At 40.9% G+C, this 21,473-nt stretch overlaps 1 protein-coding gene across 4 annotated transcripts in view; it reads left to right on the forward strand.

Moving 5' to 3' along the window:
• INTU (inturned planar cell polarity protein) overlaps window positions 1–21,473 on the forward strand; it is a 94,021-nt gene that overhangs the window by 31,089 nt on the left and 41,459 nt on the right. For all 4 annotated transcript variants that reach the window (XR_002092575.2, XM_019494777.2, XM_019494774.2 and 1 more), the window contains exons 3-4: window positions 8,600–8,685; window positions 19,535–19,738. Coding sequence is in view for 3 of the 4 variants with exons in the window: in XM_019494777.2 (XP_019350322.1) it covers window positions 8,600–8,685; window positions 19,535–19,738 (290 nt within the window). In the remaining variant the exon portion in view is untranslated. The remainder of the gene's footprint in view (window positions 1–8,599; window positions 8,686–19,534; window positions 19,739–21,473) is intronic.

Genomic DNA, 21,473 nt, shown 5'->3' on the forward strand with positions numbered 1-21,473 from the left:
CATGTGCGTGGCTCTTCTCTGGACTCTCTCAAGATTTTCCACGTCCTTTTTGAATTGTGGGGCCCAAAACTGGACACAGTACTCCAGCTGCAGCTTCACCAAGGCCAAGTACTATGGGGAGAATGATGTCCTGGGATTTGCTTGAGAAGCATCTATGGATGCAAGCCAGCGTTTTGGTCGCTTTACTAGCCGCAGCATCGCATTGAAGGCTCATGTTCATCTTGTGGTCAATTATGACCCCCAAGTCTCTTTCTTCCATAGTGCTAGCCAGCATAGCACTGCCGATCCTATAAGGATGCTGCAGGTTTTTCCTCCCAAGGTGGAGAACCTTGCATTTTTCAGTGTTAAACACTATCAGGTTCTCATCTGATCAAAGAAATGGTGTCGTGCTTATGTATTAGTTAAGTTTCAAGCTGCACTGCTAAATGAAAGAGGCAGAGGGCCATTACTGTTCATGCCATCCTTCCTAATGAAGATGCTAAGAAGGGAAGATTGGATTAAACAACACTTAAAAAAGAGAAGAACTGTGAGGCAGGAACTTAATCTACTTCAGATGTGTTCTGAAGAAAAATATATAACTGAAGAAAGCTGTTAGCTCTGTACACTAGTTTTTCATCTCTATAAAGAAGATCTAACCACCTTTTAGTAGGCAATTCTCTTTCTCAAAGGGAGCTATTAATAGTTTTCGTTAATAGAAGACCCATATGCTGTACTCACTTGATGGGCAACAGTTTATTTTTTGCAGGTGGTTTGCATGAACTTCTTTAAAGTAGTCTTTGTACTTCAGAAAAGAGTTTGTTTTGGATCCAAGTAAACTTGCTCTTGCTTTTCAGTTAACTCTTTAAGAGCAGCACTTCAGGTTTTTAGTTTATTTCCACAAGAAGAAAAGAATGACAGTGGAGTCAATCACTTTGAAAATTAAATAAAAAAACTTATTTCTCCTATTTAGCTTTGCTTCAGTTTTTGCAGAAGGAGCATTCAACCAAGCAAACTATAATCTACTCAAACTAGTTTCCTGTAGCATGGAAAGAAAATGAGACTGAAGCTGCACCTATTGGGGGGTGGGGAGAGTCAATGAACTGAAAGTAAGGTACATTATTTTAAGAGAGATTAGAAAGCTGTTGTCAGTGGACTCCAGTCAGTCACCAGTGTCAGACTCCTGTCATGTGTGGTGTGACCAGGGGTGGAGTAGTACCAGTTATGTCAGGCATCCTCCATTTGGATAGTTTATTCATTCTCTATCAGCATGCCATTGATGATACTATACCACTATTACTAATTTTAATGACCTCATTAGTTGCAATAAAAAGACCCCAGGCTCTAGTTATTAGTAACAAAGACATTTGGGTTTTATTGTTCACAAACAAACAACCAAACAATAGCACCATACCCAGTGCCAGCGAGGCTTATTTGCGAGACAAGGCATCAGCATGAAATATGGCCCCTATCAAACTGTAAAGTATTCAGGATTCCCAGACCCCTTTTATACGTTAATCAAAACAGCTTATGTTTACAACATACACTTTCTAGTTCCAACAATCACTAAACTTGTTTAGATGATGTCATTCACATCCTATTTTCACCAGACATTGTGACGCTCCCACCAGACTGGGGGACCTGTAATACTAGGACACTCAGACCTTTGTTTTCGTGTGCTGTTACTTTACTATCTTATCTATTGTTTTCCTCTTCGTTGACTTTCTGAGTGAGGTGCCTAGAAGCTAGGCACTTCTGACTTTCCCAGCACTTCTGCTTAGGTCATGTATGATCTGCTTTCTAGTCATAAAGATCTATGGCTCAAGCTGTTACGGGGTGCATGTCCATGAGATGTTTATTGAGGAGTTAACTAATTAGCTCCACAGTAAATGTCTCGGCGTCTACACATTCAGGGCTGTTAGGCTGGAGTAAACTAATAAACTTCGCAGCAGAGTAGTACTTATAAATGCAAGTACCATCCTGCTGCAGAATTTTTTACTCCCCAGCCCCGCATGTGTAGATGCTGACATGGTTGGCTAGGGCATGAGGGTGCTTCAGTGCAGGAGCTGTCTGCTGGCTAGCACTGCACTGGAGCCCCTTTGTGCCTCTGCTAGCCCCTCTACAGCATGTTGAGCCAGGGGGAGCAGCCCCAGAGTGGCAGGCTGACTTTAAGGCTCCCTGCTAGCCAGGGCTGCTCCAACCTCGCTTAGTGTGCTGTGGTCCCAGGCACACATGCAAACAGCCTGCCCAGGAGCAATAAACTCCAGTATGACAAGCAACAGAGTTTATGGCTTTGCATTAATTGCACATGTAGATGTGCCCACTTAGGCTTACTCTGATTAATGATAATGGGCATCTGTATAATTCCTAGAGGTGCAACAATACATCGGTCCCATATCATATTGGCTCTGATAAAAGGAAAATTGACATTATTGGCGATTGGCGTTTTTGGCTGATGTGGCCAAGAATGTCACCAATAAATGCCATGTGCATGTGCGCAGCTGCAGCACAGCACACAGGTTGCCAGGAGCACATCCCAGCAATGTGGAGAGCAGTGTCTGGCTGGTAAGTCTGTCTGTGGGAGAAGGGCATGGGGGAAGGAAGGGGCTTGGGTGCTGCACAGCTGGAGCGGGGCATGGAACAGAGCTGCAAGCAGCTCATTCAGAGAGTATGGAGGTGGGGGGGCAGCTCCTGCTGCTGCACGCACCCCAGGAGGGCATGGTGAGGTGTGTGCCCCCTGGATCTGTGCATGAGGCTAGTGTGGGCTGCTGTGGTGGGCTGGGGCCGGTGGTGGTGCCGGGCTCTTTCCAGTGGGGTGGACTGGGCCAGGGCTCTGTTTGGGGCAGGAGGCAGTGGTGCTGGGAGGGGGACTTTAAGGGGTGGGCTACAGGAACCCCAAAATTCTCCATTGCACCCTCCTTCCCCCCCCCCCTCCCCCGTAGCAGCACCACCGCTGCCCGCTCTGAGAGCAGCCCGGCTCAACCCCTCACTGGGAAGAGTCTAGTGCTGCCCCTGGCCCAGCCCGCAGTGGCAGCCCACCCTTGCCCCATGCACAGATCTGGGGGGCAAATGCCTCCCATGCCCTCCCAGGGTGCATCCAACAGCAGGAGCTGCCCTCCCCTGCGTTCCCCAGATGAGCCACGGCTCCATACCTTGTCCTGTCCCAGCTGTGCAGTGCCTGTCCCTGCCACAGCTCCAACCCCACTCCCTCCCTCACTGCAGGGGCTTCTAACTGCTCCCCACCACACCCCTTCCCCCACAAAAGATTTATCAGCCAGTGCTGCTCTCCATGCTGCCGGGCTGTGCTCCTGCATATCGACAATTGGATCAGTATAGGCCGATATGGCTCGTTAAAAATTACTCATTAGTATAGGCCCAAAAAATCTCTAAGGTGCTCCCCTAATAATTTCTATATATACTGATCAATGGCTGCACAAATCCATGCTCTATCAAGGCTTACAGAAGCCTTTGGGACAGTTTAAATAGGAGATGGAAAACCCACTATCATTTATAAACCTTTAATAGAAAGGAAGAAAACAGTTTTAATTGAAGCACATCTCTTTGAAGGAGCATGGTGGCAGAGTAGCAACAGTGTTTTGCTTTGAATCCAGAGGGGTGAGGTCAAACTTGCACTAAAGACTATTCCCAGGCAACCCAGCTATAAATAGGTACTTAATCATTTGGGCTAAGGAGTCAAAGACAGTATGATGCTAGCCGCATCAGTCCTTGTATGCTATTTGTTACAGCAGTTCAGGTACCTGAGCCACACTACCTTGATGGGCCATCTGGTCTTGGAATGGACATTTGGTATTTCCCTAAAAGAGAACTTCTAGTTCATCTAGTAGCCATGGGGTTGAATGCTAGAATTAATCTCTGGTTTAATTATTATTTTGATAGAAATGTTAGACTAAATCTTCATAATGGTTTGAGTATTTGGGTGGTGCCAGGGTGGATAAAAATTTAATTATTTAAAAAAATTAAAAACTGCACTTCTAAAATTGAAATGAGACGTTTCAAAATTTAAATGAGACTTTAAATTATAATTTAAAGTTTTCCTTAAAAAAAATAAACCATCTTAAAATGACATTTGAATTTAATACAACATAGGCTGTGGTATAGATTTAGTATACTCTATTAAAAATAATTTAAATAAAGCAATATGTTGAGTCATTGAGCCTCTACTGAAACTTCTGGAATTGAACACTGATTTTTTTTTTTTCTAACAACAACGGGGAAAATATCTAAATTCTGAGGTAAAGCTTCAGAAATATGGCATGATATTTCATGTATTAGGGGCTTGATCCTGCAAGGGTTGTAAGGTCTATACTACCGGATGCAAAGAATCAGCAACGATATCACAGTAGTTAGAACCTGGCCTCTGACTCCAGCAGAAACTATCATGTGTACTCTTTGATCAGGATTAACCACTGAGCCAATCTGTATGGTATCAAACTCTTGTTTTATTCTATCCAAGCTTTGATTATTTTCAAATTATGAATACTTATGATTCTGTAACTATCAACCCATTGCTTCTGATGCGTTCTTGGTACGTCAGTTAAATGGACATTTTGGTTCCTTCACATATGTACAGAGAAGCAGACATTGGGGGATCCAATCTAATTCTCCCCCAAGGTATATGATGGAATTCAGTGGTTGACTGTTTTGAGCTATTTATTAAGAACTGGGCTATCCTGGTGAACATCTGTGAAGACAATCATAACAAAATTGATAGAAATATCATGGCTAGAATAATAACATTGGATTAAAGGGAAATATAGAAGATATTATGAATATACTGAATATACTAAACCCTATTTCTATCACCTTGGATAAACTACAGAAAGATTGCTGCTGTATTGCAGGTGCTGTTGCACTTTTGGAAGAACTTAAAGAAACTTTAAGCATGTCCAACAGCAAAGTTAAATTGCAGGTAGTTAAGAAGCAGGTGGATCAAGTACTTACTTCACCTCATTTTCTTCCCAATAGTCTTACTACAAAATACCAGGGTAGATGCCTAATTGCCAAAAAGGAAAACGCGGCTATGACATGGGCATCTACTAATCATCCATCAATTATGCTAAACATAATAAATTTCAGAGCTAGAGGTGAACATTCAAGCAGTACATGTTTGCTGAGGGTATTTTCAAGGAAGTCACACCACTGAACAGTGGACGTTACTAGCAAAGCATCTGGAACCAGAGTTTGTTGAAGTACTGAACCAGCTTTTACCAGCAGTAGCCTCTTCTGCATGTGCAGAAAGAAAGAATATTTTCTTCATTTGGGCTGATTCATGCAAAGCTGAGAAATCAATAGGGATTTGAAAAAAAACAGGAAAGCTTGTTTTTTCTCTTGCAGTCGATGAATAAAAATGGGGAGGAAGAGGAGATTTGTGAGTTCTAAAAACTTGAGAGAAATGGGGTAAAATTTCTAAACAGCCTAGGTAAAAAAATTACTGCCTCATTTTTAAAGAGAATTAGGCAAGTAGGAACTTAAGTTTAAATGACTTTCACCTAGGCATTTTAAATAATTTGCTCCAGGGTGATCTGAAAAACCTGGCTCAGTTGACTAACCATGGTTCATACTTTTAATACTGCAACAGTTAATACCAATACGATAACATCTCTGCTATTAGGCATTTAAATAACTGGAATACTTTAATAACTGGAATTTCCAGCCAGTTAGCTGGACGTGGGGAGGGGGTGGGGGAAAGCTTGCGTACGGCAGCTGCTGCCGCCACACACCACCCGGCGCTGCCATTATTCTGCGTTATTCCCTCCACCTGCTCCGCCAGGCAGACGCGGGGGGGGGGGGAGGGGTGGATTTTGCACAGCCACTCCGTATCCACTGCCCTGCGCCGAGTGCCACTCTGCTGCCGCTCTGTGCTGCACTCTGCAGCTGCTGCTGCTCTGCGTGCGGCCGCTGCCACTCCCTCCCCTCCCCCACACACAGCTCCACGTTATCAGAAAACCCTGCCGGGTTATTTTGGATAACTGTAGTTTTTCCATAACCATCAATCTCCTTACCCCGGGGATGCCAGATAACAGTGATTTTACTGTATCAGTGTATTTTACTGTATTTAATAAATTAGTGGGCACGTCTATACAAGACATTTACTGTACAGTTGACTGATTACGTAGTAAACATGTCAGCATAGACGTGTGCCTCTGTTAGGATGCACAAAAGTAATAAACTCTGCAGCAGGGTAGGACTTGTAAATACTGTAAATACAAGTCCTATATACTGTAAATACTGTAAATACAAGTCCTACCCTGTAGAACTTTTTTGTGTGCAGCAACTCATGTGTAGACACTGATTGGCTGGCTGGGGCACACGGGTGCTTCAGCGCTGGGGTTGCCTGCTGCCTAGTCCCATGCTGAAACACCCTCGTGCCCCAGCCAGCCCCTCTGCAACTCCCTGGACCACCTGCCAGCTGGAGTTGATGCAATGCATCTCAGTGTGCTGCAGTCAAGGTGCACATGTAAACTGCATCCCCGGAAGCTTCCTAGGAACTATAAACTGCAGATCAATAAGCTCTGCAGTTTATTGTTGCCTTCTAATGGCATGTGTAGATGTGACCAACCAGTTGTAAATGAGCACCATGTTTTGATTTAAAAAAAGTTTTTGTATCTAAACATTAAAGTTTTGTTTAATAAATTTGAAGTGCTGGTTTTGTGTTTCTTAAATTCAAGTTGCCATCTTAATGCAGCTTGATATAAATACGAGAGAGAAGTTAATCTAGTGAATAATATGTATTTCAGCATTTTATAACATACTAAAATGTAGAATTTCTAACAACCCATATATGTTAAGCTACATTACACACATGCACACACACAATTTGTGTACCTAGGAAACATAGGTACAAATCTACTGTAAAAACTATATTTCTTTGTAAAGCAACATGTTTTAGTTGTCATATCAACCAATGAAAATAAACCTTTCTTTAAAAAATAATACGCACATGCACACACACAAAATTGATTAAAATCAGTTATGTAAATCAGGCTTTTGGTTTCCTGATTTAAATCAACTCAATTTAAATCAATTGGCCCTGGGTAGTGCACATATTACCCTGGTATCAAAGTACTAAGAGACTGGTTTACATAATTTGGTAAAATTGTCTTTCCTGGGGGGGTTTGTTTGTTTGTTTGTTTTTGTGTGTGTGTGTTGTTTTTTTTTTTGTTTTTTTTTTTTTACAGGAATGAGCTAGTAATCAACACACTTTATGGAACTGAACTTTTTTTTATTTGACTAAGTATCTGTCTCTGATGGGAAGGCTATTAAGCATATATGACTAGAAGGAACCTCCTGGATCATCAAATCTAGTCACCTCTCTCAATTAAATACTTCTTATCATTCCAGTTGTTAACTCTGTGCTCCATTTTAAACCTAGTTTGTTTGTTTTTTTTATTGTCAGTGCTTGTATTGGAAGTCTTTTCCAGAATATCTGTCTTCTGATGGTTAGATATTTTTATTCCAATTTCCAGCATAAATTTATTCATGGCTAGTTCGTATCCATTTGTTCTAGTGTTATCCTTTAACTTAAATAGCCTGCTCCATTCCCAATATTTTCTCCAAAACAATCTCCCTGACTCTCAGCTTTATTTTGGTGGACTAAACAAGCCAAGCCCTTTTAGTCTTCTCTTGTGAGAGAGCTTCTCCACATGATGATCATCCCAATAGTTTTTCCATATGCCTGAGCTAATTTGAATTCATTTTTCCTGAACCCAGGCGGCCAGAATTATACATAGCTCCTTAATGAGGTCTCACCAGTGCCTCGTTAAAAGAATATTCATAGTTTCCTAGTGGAAATATTTTTCTCGATGTATCCTAGCACTCTGTCTTGTTCAATCACAGCCAGATCGCAACAGTGGCTCACAGTCGAGATGATTAACACATATCTTTCTCCTCCTCTGTCATTTTCAGCTGATGAGCTCCCAAGTAGATATTTATCAGTGCACTTTGTACTATTACATTTCATTTCATTTCTTTTTCTCCATTTTTCTTTTATACTACTTATGCTTCCAAACTTTGTCAGAAAATTTCATTAGTATGTCCATAATTTTTGTGGCAAGATCATAAATGAAAATATTAAATAAGTTTGGTTCCAAGACTGATTCTTTCAGAACTGTTGGCATCCTTCCTCCAAACCAGTTATTTTCTTTTAAGAACAATAACTGTTTTTTCCCTATTGGCCAGTCCTTTACTGAACCTGCAGTTCTTTTACTTTTCCCCATCTTTGCAACTTTTAATTAATTTCCTATACAAGATACCCAACCAGAAGTTACAGTGAATCCTGAATAGATTGTGTGTCACATTTCCTTTCCCTAAATGCCTATTACCAAAGAGGTGTGTCAGGTTGGTCTGGTACAATACACTTTTAGCAATTCCACAGTGATTATCCTGATTTACATTGATCTCTATGCTTTGAATTACTTTATTTTAAATTTTGTTTCAAAAACTTTGATACTATTGGTGTTAGACTGAGGTGTCTATAGTTGTCTTAGGGTAGATCTTAGAGCTTAGGGTGCATTTTCAATTTTAAAAGAACATTGTTGATTTGTGTATTATGTCTGAACATACCTTTTTAAATCTGTTACTTCTTTGGATTTTTTGCCTCCAGGAGATGCCCTTATTGCTGTAAATGACGTTGATGTGAATTCTGAAAATATAGAAAGAGTTTTGTCTTGCATTCCAGATCCTATGCAGGTATAGTACTTGTATTTTTAAAGTATACTGTGTTTTTTTTATTATGAACTTTTCTTCTCCCATACCAGCTGTATTGGTTTTATCCTCTCTGCTGGAGACCAGAGAAACTCTTTTTGCATGCAGTAACTCTTAACCAGATGTAAATACTAGCTATGTGAAAAGATCCAAGTTTATGATCATTTTGAGGATTGTAGCTCTGACTAGTAATCTCTCTTTAAAAAAAATAAATTCTCCCTCTCCCCCAGCCCTCCAATAACACAATCATGTTGTGATATCTTGATCATAGTGGATAACTGGAATAGAGAGGCTATGGTTAATGGTCTTTGAAATGCAGGGGTAAGAGAAAATATTGAAAGCTTACTAAGAACAGAGGAGTCAACTAGAAAATGGTTTGTGGGTGAGATATTGTGGCTAGCTAGTGAGTAGAATGGAAATATTTGTGATAAGGAATGAATGTCAAAGAACTTCTAAATTACAATGTGAATCTTAGGATAGTCTTATAATAAAGATTATTATATGTATAGACACATATATAGGAAAATAAAACATTTTTTTGTCAATATAAATGATGGCTATAAAGTTACAAGGGCAAAAATAAAAGAAACTCCCCCAAGCTCACAAATAGCACTATTAAAGATAATAACAGCTTTTAGATGAAGAAACAAATAGAGATCTTGGACTCGGTTCCAATCCGTTCTTCTATCTGTATCTTTATTCTGCTAGCAGATTGAGCACCCTGGAATCCAAATGATATAAGTATATTTTACAACTGGGAAAAGAACAAATAGACTCTCTGACCTCTGATGTACAGCCTCTGTGCTCTCAGCAGTGTAGAAATAGTTCATTTTGTGTTTTTACAAACCTGGATAAGCTTCCTACTAGTAAACTGATACATATTGCTTCCACTGAAAAAACATTCATAGCTGATGATTCAAAATCATGTTCAGTCATTCTGTTTTGCATAAAATAAAAATTTATCTGTTAAATGTTGTATACACTTGAGTCACTGACAATTCAGAAAACTCCAACTTTTCTGATATGTTTATATTCTGCCAATGTTTTTTATTATATAGTTGCTAAATTTAGCTTGTACTGTAGTGTTACATACATGGTCTAATATAGATTTTTGTCTTTTCGATGGTTTGCTTTTCTAGTGGAAAATACACAAACATTTGATTCCATGTGCTGTATATTATGGTGTCTCTCGCTTTCAATCAATGGATAAATAAGTGCCCTTATGCAGGGTTGGGGCCAGGGGCATGGCTGACCTGCATATGTCAAGGATAAAAAGCTTAAAGCTTTCATATGTGCTTCCTTGATCCTATGACTATTCTTTACCATGGACATTTAAAATAGTCCCAGTATTAATATAATTTATGTTGCCCCCACAAATGAGGATCAGCCTGGTATTGGACTTGCCCTACCATGTGACACTACCCACAATAAGAGAGTATTGTCAACTTCCAGACTGGGAGGTCAACTCCCAGACAACTGCACCTGGCAGTACAGTTTGGGGAGGAGGTAAGCAGCACTCAGTGGCAAAAGAACAGGATAGGGACTATTTAGAAAAACTGCATGTGTACAAGTTAATGGGGATGGACAGGTTGTACTTGAGGGTTCTGAGAGAATTGAATGATGTGATTGCAGAGCCACTGGCCATTATCTTTGAAAACTCATGGTGATCGGGAGAGGTCCCAGATGGTTGGAAAAAGGCAAATATAATGCCCAACTGTAACAGAGCACAGGTTGTGCTCTGTAACACGCAGGGGCATAGGCATGCAGCAGAGCAGCCTTTAGGTGGCTGCACTCCTAATCAAGCACAACTACCTGATTGGGAACAGGGCCCAGCTGTTTGGGATAAAAGTACACTCTCAGCTGTGGAGCCAGCAGTTTGCTTCTAGCAGCCAAGGGGAGAACATCTCCCTGCTGCTCATGTAACATCTTGGAGGTACAGGGCAGAAACTATGGGGATGGCTGGAGTTTCCTGGTCCTGGGGCATGACGTAAAACTACACCCTGCTGGGTTTGGATGGTATGGTGGGATTGCCAGTGGCGGGGCAGTCCTCAGGAATACCACACCTGTGCCTCCCCAGTGAAGGGCACGTATGGTGCTCCAGAAAGCCTCAACCCCCACTGCCTTGCGGGAGGAGAAAGGCTAGGAGAGCAAACCCCAAAGACAAAGCAAGGGCCTAGGCTTACAGTGTGGCCTGAGGCAGGGCCCAGGTCATGTGAAGGGACTTAAGGCGGAGCCCAGGTTGACAGCGAGTCCTGAAGCGTATGAAGGAGCTGGGTGTGAGGATCCAGGGGCGTGGGGCCCTGAGCCCATGAAGGAGCTGGGTGTAAAGCTCCTGGGGCAAGGGGATTGAATCCCAGTGTCGGGCGAAGGGATTGAGGCCCAGTGTTGGGCAGGGGGTTGAGGCCTAGTGTTGGGGGAGCAGAGGACCAAGAAGATACCAAACCAGGCAGGGATCCCTGAGTAAATCAGATTGTGAACCCAGTATAAGGGCACAGGAATTGTGAGAGTCCCAACATAAGGCATTGGAATGCGGGTCCTAGAGTGAGGACTCTGTATTATAGGTCAGGTGTTAGGCCATGTATGCTAAGGCTGAGTGTTAGGCCAAGGATGCCGTCTGCGAGGCATGGGACATGGTATAAGGGGAGGTTCGGAGCCATGTATAGGCCCTTGGCATCAGGGCAAGTAAATGGGCAGCCTCCTGCTTTGTTGTAAACTTTACATTGGATTCATTAAAGGCATGGCAGGCGAGGTAGGTGGGCGGTTAGCCCTGAGACAAGTGGGCAGGTCAATGATTCAAAGAGCCCTGGGACACCCACTTGTTACACCATCCTTACGAAAGAGAAGAAAGAGGATCCAAGGAACTACAGACTGATCAGCCTCACCTCAGTCCCTGGAAAAATCATGGAGTAGATCCTCAAGGAATCTATTTCTAAGCACTTGGAAGAGAAAAAGGTGATTAGGAACAGTCAGCAAAGATTCACCAAGGGCAAGTTATACCTAACCAACCTGATCGCCTTCTGTGATGAGATGATTGATTCTGTGGATGCAGAGGGACTAGTGGACATGATATACCTTGACTTTAGCAAGGCTTTTGATATGGTTCTCACAACATTCTCGCAAGAAAGCTGAGGTATAGATTGGATTGATGGACTATAAAATGGATAGAAAACTGTAGTGCTATTTACAACAAAGTTGGTACTAGTGTCTGTAGAACTGCATCTGCAGTTCCAGTGAGATTGAGTGCTAGCATGTCAGTTAAGGTTTCCAATATATTCAACACTATGGCACTTGATTAAGCTAGTGAAATTGTGATCATATTTTGGCAGAGGTTCAGGTTGGAAGAACCTTGTCATATCCTGCCTTTGACCAAATAGGGAGTTGCTGTAGTTACAGTTATACACTGAATGACTGAAACCAGACGATAATATTGCTTACTTAATTATATCTTTTCTAGAATATGTATGCACAGAAATTGCTTATTGCTCAAGGATTCACACTTAAACTTTTTCGTAGTAGTTCTATAGATGCAAGTTTAACCTTCCTACTGTCAGTAAATCTGTCAAGCAGACAGTGAATGCTTAATACGTGTAACTGCTTCTCATGTTGGTTTTCCAAAACCTTTTATTAAAGTGCAATTATTCTTCAGTTACTGAAACAGTTTAAGTCAAGCCGGGACAGTGATTGCTGAAATAGACCTTTAGAGAATTTTAATATATGGTTCTGTTATTTTGCAACTGAAAACAGTCTTTTCATGCTGCTGCAGAAACAAAGGTTTTGTTGTTTGCAGGCTTTAATAATAAAAATAGCTCATTCACAAGCTGAGCAGTTAGTGTGTTATCATTCACTACACATTGCAAAAGACAGCTTTATGCTGCTGCAACCTTATGGTCAATCTAAAATATTGTTTTCAGTTATTTCATCAATAAGCTGAAACAATTGCAGAAGAGCAATGAATCTTAAATTACATACATTTTTCATTATCTGCCCTTTTCAGAAAAGAATTCCCACGCTTCTTTCATCCCCAGTGAATGTGATTAAACTTTCTCTTATCAGCAAATAATACTTACATAATTTTGCTTTCCCTAATCAAACAGAGTTTAGCAGAACTAGACTATTTCTGCGAGGCAAAAACCATGTCTACCTGCATGCTTGCATAATACTTAGCATCATATCTCAATTCTGACACTTCTCTGGACACTACTACTATACAAGTCATAAAGTGAAAACAAAAGAGTCAAACAAATTAAAAAAAACCCCTTATTTTAAGAAAACAGATTCTTTTTTGAATGTTTAAAGATTTTGTAGCAATCTTTGAACATGATCTACAGGCTACTAACAAGTACATCTTACTCAGAAAAGTTTGGGAGAAAGGAATACATTTATACCATGACATCCATACAGAACTTACTTGTTAACGTTCTATAACCAAACCAGCTGTTATTTAATTTGATACAGAGATCATTTGAGATCATTGCTGGGACTATCCCACTTCTGGTTTAGCTTTGCTCATACGTATATTGATGGGACTAGTCCTAAAATTTCATTTCTCTTACCATGGTTTAGAAAAGAAAATCAGGACCTATGTTAAAATGGGCTTGAATAAATACAGTAATTTACTTAATTGAGTTCAGCTTGGCTGGCTGTGTTTCTTCACATCCCATGAAATTATTGTAAAACCTTTGGACTTTAATATACTGTAGTCATAAAGGCAACAATATGAACTATTTCTTATCTTTATGATCTGTTTTAATCAGATATTTTGAAAGCATTCAGCAAACTAATATAACTGACATTTCTAGAGAGCTTTTCAGCAAGTTTCCAAAGAACTTGGCACGCTTTATGGAATTAATATACTGTCCCTCGGATTCCTTCTCCTTGACTTTTTTTTAAGTAGGAAAAGAGAAGAAAGGCACTTATTTAATGGGTGATTGTTAAAAATTGCCATTATTTTAATGGGTGACTTCCTAGGCTCCCTGTGACTTACAGCACTAATGACGTAGCACATGCTCTAGTTTGGCTTTCTAAGCCATTTTAGTTTACCCCTTAAAGATCAGGATTAGAAGCATTTTAACTTCAGAGTTTCTCTTCAACACTAGATGAGAGGAAGGCAGGATAGGGAAAAAGTAATTGAAAAAGAAAAGGGCAGTTGAAATGACATACAGTAATGTAAGACATAGGAAGAAAAACACTTCACCGAGCTTGGGTTCTGGGCAGCTGCAGCAAGCAGCAGGCAGGCTGCAAACAGCTGTGCTGGGCTACACAGCTCCGGCATCAGCTCCATGCTGGCGGCCACTACTGTGCACCTCGGGGCGGACAGTGGGGCAGCGCAGCCCGCCCCGAGGTGCCCGTGCAGTCGCTGCCAGCACAGAGCTGATGCCGGAGCTGTGCAGCTTGGCACAGCTGTTTGCATCCTGCCTGCTGCAGCTGCCCAGAGCCCAGGCAGGCTACAAACAGCTGCACCGGGCTCATCACCTCCGTGCCAGGAGCAGCGGAGAGACCAGGGCTGCACTGCCTCAGGCCCCTCCCCCACCGCTCACTCGGAGGCGCGCCTGCATTTGCCGGTACAGAGCTGATGCTGGAGCCCGGCACAGTTGTTTGGAGCCTCTTGGCTGCAGCCGGCCCCAACTCTGGGGAGCTTCTGCCAGCTGGGATTCCGGGCTGTTCCCAGCAGGCAGCTGGGATGCTGCAAACCCTACTGGAAGCAGCCCGGGCTCCAGCAGCTACTCAGAGCTGGGGTAGCTGCTGGCAGCCAGAGAGCCCGGGCTGGGGGACAGGGGCTTTGGGTGGGGGACAAGGGGCAGTATGGCTGTGGGGCAAGGGCTTTGAGTGGGGGGCAAAGGGCACAAGCAGGGCATCCTGCCATGTACCCCTTGCCCTCATCTTGTTTTTTTTGCCATGCTGGCACTCCGGTACCTTCCGAGGTAGGCATTGTGGTGTTTTTCGGCACTTCAGACAAAAAAACGTTGCCTAAATCTGGTTTATACCAATAATAAGCTTATCCTGTTTTGGGTATAGCTACAGGGGTCTAAACAGCACAGTAACTGCCCATATGCATGCTCTTTTCCAATGTATGGGTGAGGGAACTTGTTCCTCTTGGATAAGCTGCTTAACATTTTCCACATGCTTATGGACAACTAATTGCAGAGTTACAAACAAACCCTGTAGTTAATACGGTCATAAATTCATATTCTAGCTTACCTCATAGTAACTTGTTCATATATTCATAGCATTTGACTCCTATACAGAACTGATATTTAAGAATATTGGATGAATTAGTATTTTGATTTTGTATTTTTGATGTAAATGATTATCAATGTATATCTTGAATTAACATATATAAGGAGAATTAACATTGTTTAGAATAAAAGGTCGTGAACGCCAAGGTTATGTAATGCCATGATTAAGGTTGCCTTTGCAATATTAATTTGGTCCTTTTGTGTGTATGCATTGATACAGTCTTTAATGACATGACATACCGTTTTTTTTACATGAACCTGCCTAATTCAGTTCAGTCTCAGCTCTTATTTATTGCACAGCTTCCAACCCTTACGCTAAATGCAAAATTAGTAATTTCCTCATGGGCTTCTTTTATGGTGTCGTCATTCTTGTATCTGCGAGCATCACAGATGTTAATTTATCTTCAAAGTTTTCCAGCATTCAGAGATGATTTTGATATTCCCATTTATTGATAGAAAGTCGAGACTCAAGAGTCTACGGCCAGAATTGTCACAGGCATGTATAATCTGAAAATCTAGTTCAGATATAGTCTCTGATTAATGAGTTTTCAGTATTCAACATCTTTGCCATTCTGGTCCCAGGTGTTTTAAATTAGATGAATCAAAAGACGAGGAACACGTGGCATTTTTACACATGCAAGTGCCGCAGCACCAGGCACTTTGAAAAGTACTCAGTGCTGCAACGCATGCAATTGTAAAAGTGGCAATATGCACGTCAGCGCTGAGAAAATGGCGGCGGCGCACTTTTGAACTAAAACGCCTTAAGAAGTGCTGTAAATTCAAAAGCACACCACCGCCATTTTCTGCGTGCTAACATGCATTTCACTGCTTATACAACTGGATGCGGCACAACGCAATTTGCCTCTGCTCATGTGCAGAGCAAACTTGATTAATCAAGTCTGCTCAAAAGTGGCAGATCGCTGGCATGGCGTGGGGAAACAAGTATGTGTATAAATGCCCATGATCTGTAAGTATCTGTGAAAATTGTGATTTGGGTGATTTCCCCCCCCGCCCCCCCCCTTCTCCTGAGTTACTTCTGTTTCCATTCTCTGACTAGCTCCTTCCCATTCCCCTTTTTCTCCTGCTTGCTCTTCTGCATGAGAGTTGTGGAGTAGGAATTTCAGAAAGATGTTGTTCACCTCTTGTACTGAGAGTGTGTGGGCCTGTGATTTTCAGGGGTTTAGAAGATGGCCAGATTTGGGAAGTTTTCACAAGAAATGCAAAGACATGTTCCTGACACTAGGGTGAAACTCCTGTTAAATTTCAAGTCCCTGTTCCAAAGCAGGGAGATGCAATAATTTCTCAGTAAGGTGGCTGAGAGTTTTTTAATATAGACAAAAGAGCTTAGTTTTTTTGTAATGTATAGTCCTTTGAAATTGCTGAACCAGTTTAACTGGAACTTTCCAAAAATAGTTAGCCTGAGGCAAAAACAGAGCATAGAAAATTTCAGCCTGAAATTTTCAATTAAAGTTTGGAAAGTTATAAGCAACAATAAACAGAATCTTATAATGGGAAGTGTCAGGCAGCCTTAACTATAGGCAACACTACCAAGTCTGCATATAATAAAAGCCATATTTTTAGTCGTGTAGATTTCTTGATCTTCAGATTACCTTTTCCTTAATATGACTTTCATGGCAGCTGTATTATCTTAACCAGAAACATCAATGAAGCTGAAAGGAGAATGGCCAAGACTGAAGCAGAAAAAAAAATTCGTTAGGGGAAGGTACTGTTACCATAAAGATTTTCCTGTCCCCTTATTAGTAGTATGAAACAGCTAACCTGGTAGCACCATCTTGTGGTGTCTTTGGAGTCTGTCGTCTCCTTTATTATTTGCACAAAACACCATGCAAACAGAACAAAGCAAAGCAAAACAAATGTCCCAGCCCCAAATAACTTAGATTACAAGTATATGACAAGAGACTAAGTCCATACTGACAGATAAGTAGGAGAGCACTGAGAAACAAAAAGAAAATACTGGGCAGCATCTTTATTATAAAGCTTTGTAGGTGTCACAGCCCAGGAGAGTTTTAAGGAGAGAATTTAAAAGTGAAAAATTAAGTGGCTTTGCAGATTCTGACAGGAGCTCCCATGCAGGGAAAGCACAAGTGAATGATAAAAACTGATGCTGCTGGCAGAGAGAGTTAGGAGCTGATATATCCAAAATACATTGGGGATGATAGGGATGTGAACAGGTAAATGATTCATCGTTTAACTGATAAACCAAGTGATAACTGATCAGCTTGCCAGTTATTGGTTGGCGCAGTCTGGCAGGGAAGGGGGCTGGGAAAGGAAAGACATGCAGTGCTCCAGAAGGAACCGTAAGGTGGCAGGGCAAGCAAGAGGGAGGGAGGAGCGAGGAGGAGGGAAGGGGGGAGATGGAAGGGGGTCTAGTATAGCTAGGTTCCGTTTGCAGCCTCCCCACCTCCTGCCACAAGCAGCCCAGGCTCTGGGAAGGCCCCTGCCACCCGCCATGGAGCCCAGGCTGCTTATGGCAGGCAGCAGGGAGGCTACAGGTGGCTGCATTTGGGTCTGCAGAGCCTAGATATAGATACTAATATCCCCTCCTCTTCTCCCCTACTAATGTAATCATTTAATCGTTGTAATTACAACAAGATAAACGGTTATTTTTTTAAATCAGTATTTACATCCCTAATGGAGATAGTGCTAAAAATGAAGACAAGTAGTTAGGGAAAGGGGGTCCAATGTAGGAACACAGAAAGATGGTAACATAACACTCCTTGAAATTGATATTTGCCAGTAGTATTTTTAATAGATACAAGTAGGGAAAAAAATAATGTGTCAGTGTTAGTGAAGCGGTTATTACAGTAGTTGTGGTGTGGGTGAGTGTTTTTAGTTGTGGATGTAGAGAGAAGGCCACATTATAGAGAGATTATGCAAGAGAAATGAGCAAGATTTAGGCACAGCCTGGGTGTGAAGATCAGGAGAGAGGCCTGAGTCAAAGATAATGCCCTTGTTGCATGCCTTAGTGATGGCAGGGATGGTAGTCTTGTCCATGGCGACTAAGATAGGAAGGTGGGTTGAAAGAGCCTTGGGAAAAGATTAAGAGCTTTCATTTGGTGAGATTAAAATTTAATGATAGCTGGGCATGCACAAGGACGTTGGAAAGACATTGAGTGGCCTACGAGTTATCAGTCTGGAAATAATAGCTGAAGTGCTCCTGAATAAATAAAGACAGAAGCCAGAATAGAAGAGGAACAAGGACTGAGTTGGAAGAAGTTTAAGATGGGATAATGGGGATTCTCTGAACATGCTGAAGACCTGCTAGGAAAAGTAAAGGGAGAGAACTGGCACAAAAGCCAAGGGAGGGCAGACTATCAAAGAGGAATGTAGTGGACTGTATGAAAGGTGCCTTGCAGGTAGAGAAGGGAAAGAATGGAGTACAGGGTCTGAACATTGGCTAAGTTGTTATACAATTCAGCGAGACTATTTCAGTTATTCACAAGAGCTGGAAATTAGGCAGAAGGCAATTACACATAGAACCAAAGGGAGAAGAAGTAGAAGCTGGAGAAGCAAGTAAGGTCAAGGTGAGTGTAGGAATACATTTCCAAACCAAACTCGGATTTTGTGTTATTTAAAATCCAAGAAATAGACCTAAAACAAAAAGTTATTTTTACTCTTAATAATATAACATAGAAATATAGTAATATATTGCTATATATGGTAACATATGCATAGTTTCTATAAATATATAGTAAAGCCAACTTCATCATAGTAACTTTTCAAAAATTGAAAGTTACCTACTTTTTGTAGAGCAAATTGTTTTGTTATAGTTTTTAAAATCGAGTAACAAATGTTTGTATTTGTTACTTGATGTAACTAATTTTTTAATTTAATCAATGATTAACAAATGTCTGCATTTGCAAGTGGTATGTAATAGATTGTTAAATATTAAATATAACACTTTTTTCTTAATCAAGTACTTTTTAAAAATGGATCTGATAAGGAAAATTTGAAAACATCTTGGCAAGTTAGTTTGGAGTGAAGAATTCATCTACCCCAGACTGTTAAAAATTTACAGAAAAGGTTGGGTCTGAAGTGAAATTTAAATGTATTCTTCTGCTCTCATGTGCTTGGATGTTTTTTTAAAATGGTAAGAAAGTATTCTTGAAATAACCTTGAAATGTACAAATACGTCCATTTTGAAGCAAGGCAAATACTGTACATGCTTCAAAATGGTAGTAGTGCTAGATCTTGTGTTCAAACAAATCCCGAGCAATAAGTGTATTTTTCCATTTTTAAAACCATAAAAATCAAGTATGAAAACATACCAGGCCACGTGCATAGTTCATATGGTTGATAGAGCATTTAATAGCTGGCTTAATCCTTGGTAATGGATGGTTATATAACATTGAATATATAAGTGGCTTGTTTCAAACAGCAGGGATTTTTGAATGCTTATGACTTGAACATGTGTTTAAAAACTCTCTCTTTATGGTAGAGAACTCTTCCATAAAAAGAGGTCTAAGAGATTAAAGTTGTTCTTAAGTTTGAAGTATCTTTTTATTTATTTTGGCTTATATATGACAAAGACTGTCAGCATGGTTCAATTTTCATAATCTATTTCACTATTTTAATAGGTGAAACTTACATTTGAAACCTCAGTTTTTGAGCCAGAAGGAACATCTCAACAAAAGTATAAACAAGCACAATCATCTATGAACAATCTGGTGAAGCTTCTGTGGGGAGAAGATAACACAGATCTCCAGCTGGCTATCCAAGGCGTGCCTCATATTGTTATGTACCTCACGCTCAAACTGGACTCTGAAACATCTAAAGACGAGGTATGTACCCAACCAAATAACACAAAAGAAACCTGTTACAATACTAGCCACTGCTATGATTTTTAGTAGAAGTGGTACTGGTTATTTTGTGAGTAATTTTCCCATGATTTGGTTTCCCACAAAAAGTGTATGCCTGAACTGTCAGAAAAAGGAGCCCAGTCTGCAGTGTTTCATTGAATTTTGAATTTCTACAGCATGGCTAAAGATCTCATAGTGACAAACAAGATCACAGGTCTGCAAATAAATTGGGGATATCTTCAATATTTAATCATTATCTGCCAAAATTTTATCACGCTGTTTTAAACATGCATAGAAGGCACCATACTAATGCATAGGATCCCTGCTCATTTAACTTTTCTAATAAATGAACCAGGTAGCCTGGCTACCTCCTAGTCCCTAGGTCCATCCCTCTTCAAGATAATCTCCTGCTGTGGGATAGTATTAGTTATGTGACTTAAATGGTAGCTATCTGTGATGAAATGCCAGTAATTTAGAGTTTCAGCTGTGCTAAAAATGCATGCAGAGGGAGACCAGGTTATTGGGTAAATGTGATATCTTTTATTAGACCAACTAAATAGTTGGAAAAATTGTTCTTTGCAAGCTTTTGGGCACAAACAACCTTCTTCGGGAATAGGGAAAGTCGTTTTGTGTTCTCCTGGATGCAGTAGAAGCCAATATGCAAAATGCAGGTCTGTGAAACTGCAAATGCTTAGCAGTGAGGATCTGAGGGAATGGGAGACAAGAGGTGAGAGACAGGTAGGTGGGGAAGATGAAAAATGTTGACCCGGAGATGAAAGATAGCTGGTAAAATGTAGATAGGTTACCCGGGTTTATCGGGTGGCAGGCAGACCATAAATCCAATGTCTATATTTAGTCCATGATTTTTTTTATATCCAGTAGATTTATGAAGTGGAGTTCATAGGCTCGTCTACGACAGGTGTTTTGTAAGTTCCTTTGAGGATTAGAACTGAGAGATTGGAGAGAGGGGGTTGTCTTGTGATAAGTGTTCCCCCAAAGGCAACTGGGTATTTTTGTCTTTGATAAATTTTCCGTGTACATTCATTCTGGTATGCAGTTGTTTGGTTTCTTCAACGTATTTTCCATCAGGGCATTTAGTGCACTGGATGAGATGTATTACATTTCTAGAGGTGCAAGCGTAAGATCCAGGAATGGTAATGGTTCTGTTGTGGTGTGTAGTTATTGTGCGAGTGGTGGAGATGTGTCAGCAGGTTTTACATTTCTTGTCCTGGCATGGTCTGATTCTGGATCTGTTTGGTGTGTTTTGGGCCATAGGAACTTTGCTTCTGGTGATGAGATTGGCAAGGTTTGGTGCTTGTTTAAAGGCTAGGATGGGTGGTTCTGGGAAGATCTCTTTTAAGAATTAGGTCTTCTTCTGATATGGGTTGCAATTATTTGAGGATTTTTCATATAGGTTCCAGGGAGGAATGAGTGGTATGTCATAACTAATGGTGTATAATTTGTGGGGATTTTCTTTTTGTGCTGCAGCGATTCTTCACATGGTATCTGAGTGGCTCTTTGGAGTGTTCTTGTTGAATGAAAGCCGCCTTGAGATTTGTGATGTGATGGACACAACTGTGTTTCTCAGTGCAAATTTGGTGGTATTGGAGAGCTTGGCCGTATATTACAGCTTTCTTGGTGTAGTTAGGGTGATTGCTGGTTCTGTGTAGATATGTATGTTGGTCCAGGGGTTTCTTGTATATGGTGGTTTGTATTT

Source organism: Alligator mississippiensis, chromosome 2, assembly GCF_030867095.1.
Source record: "Alligator mississippiensis isolate rAllMis1 chromosome 2, rAllMis1, whole genome shotgun sequence".
Classification (NCBI taxonomy): Eukaryota; Metazoa; Chordata; order Crocodylia; family Alligatoridae; genus Alligator; species Alligator mississippiensis.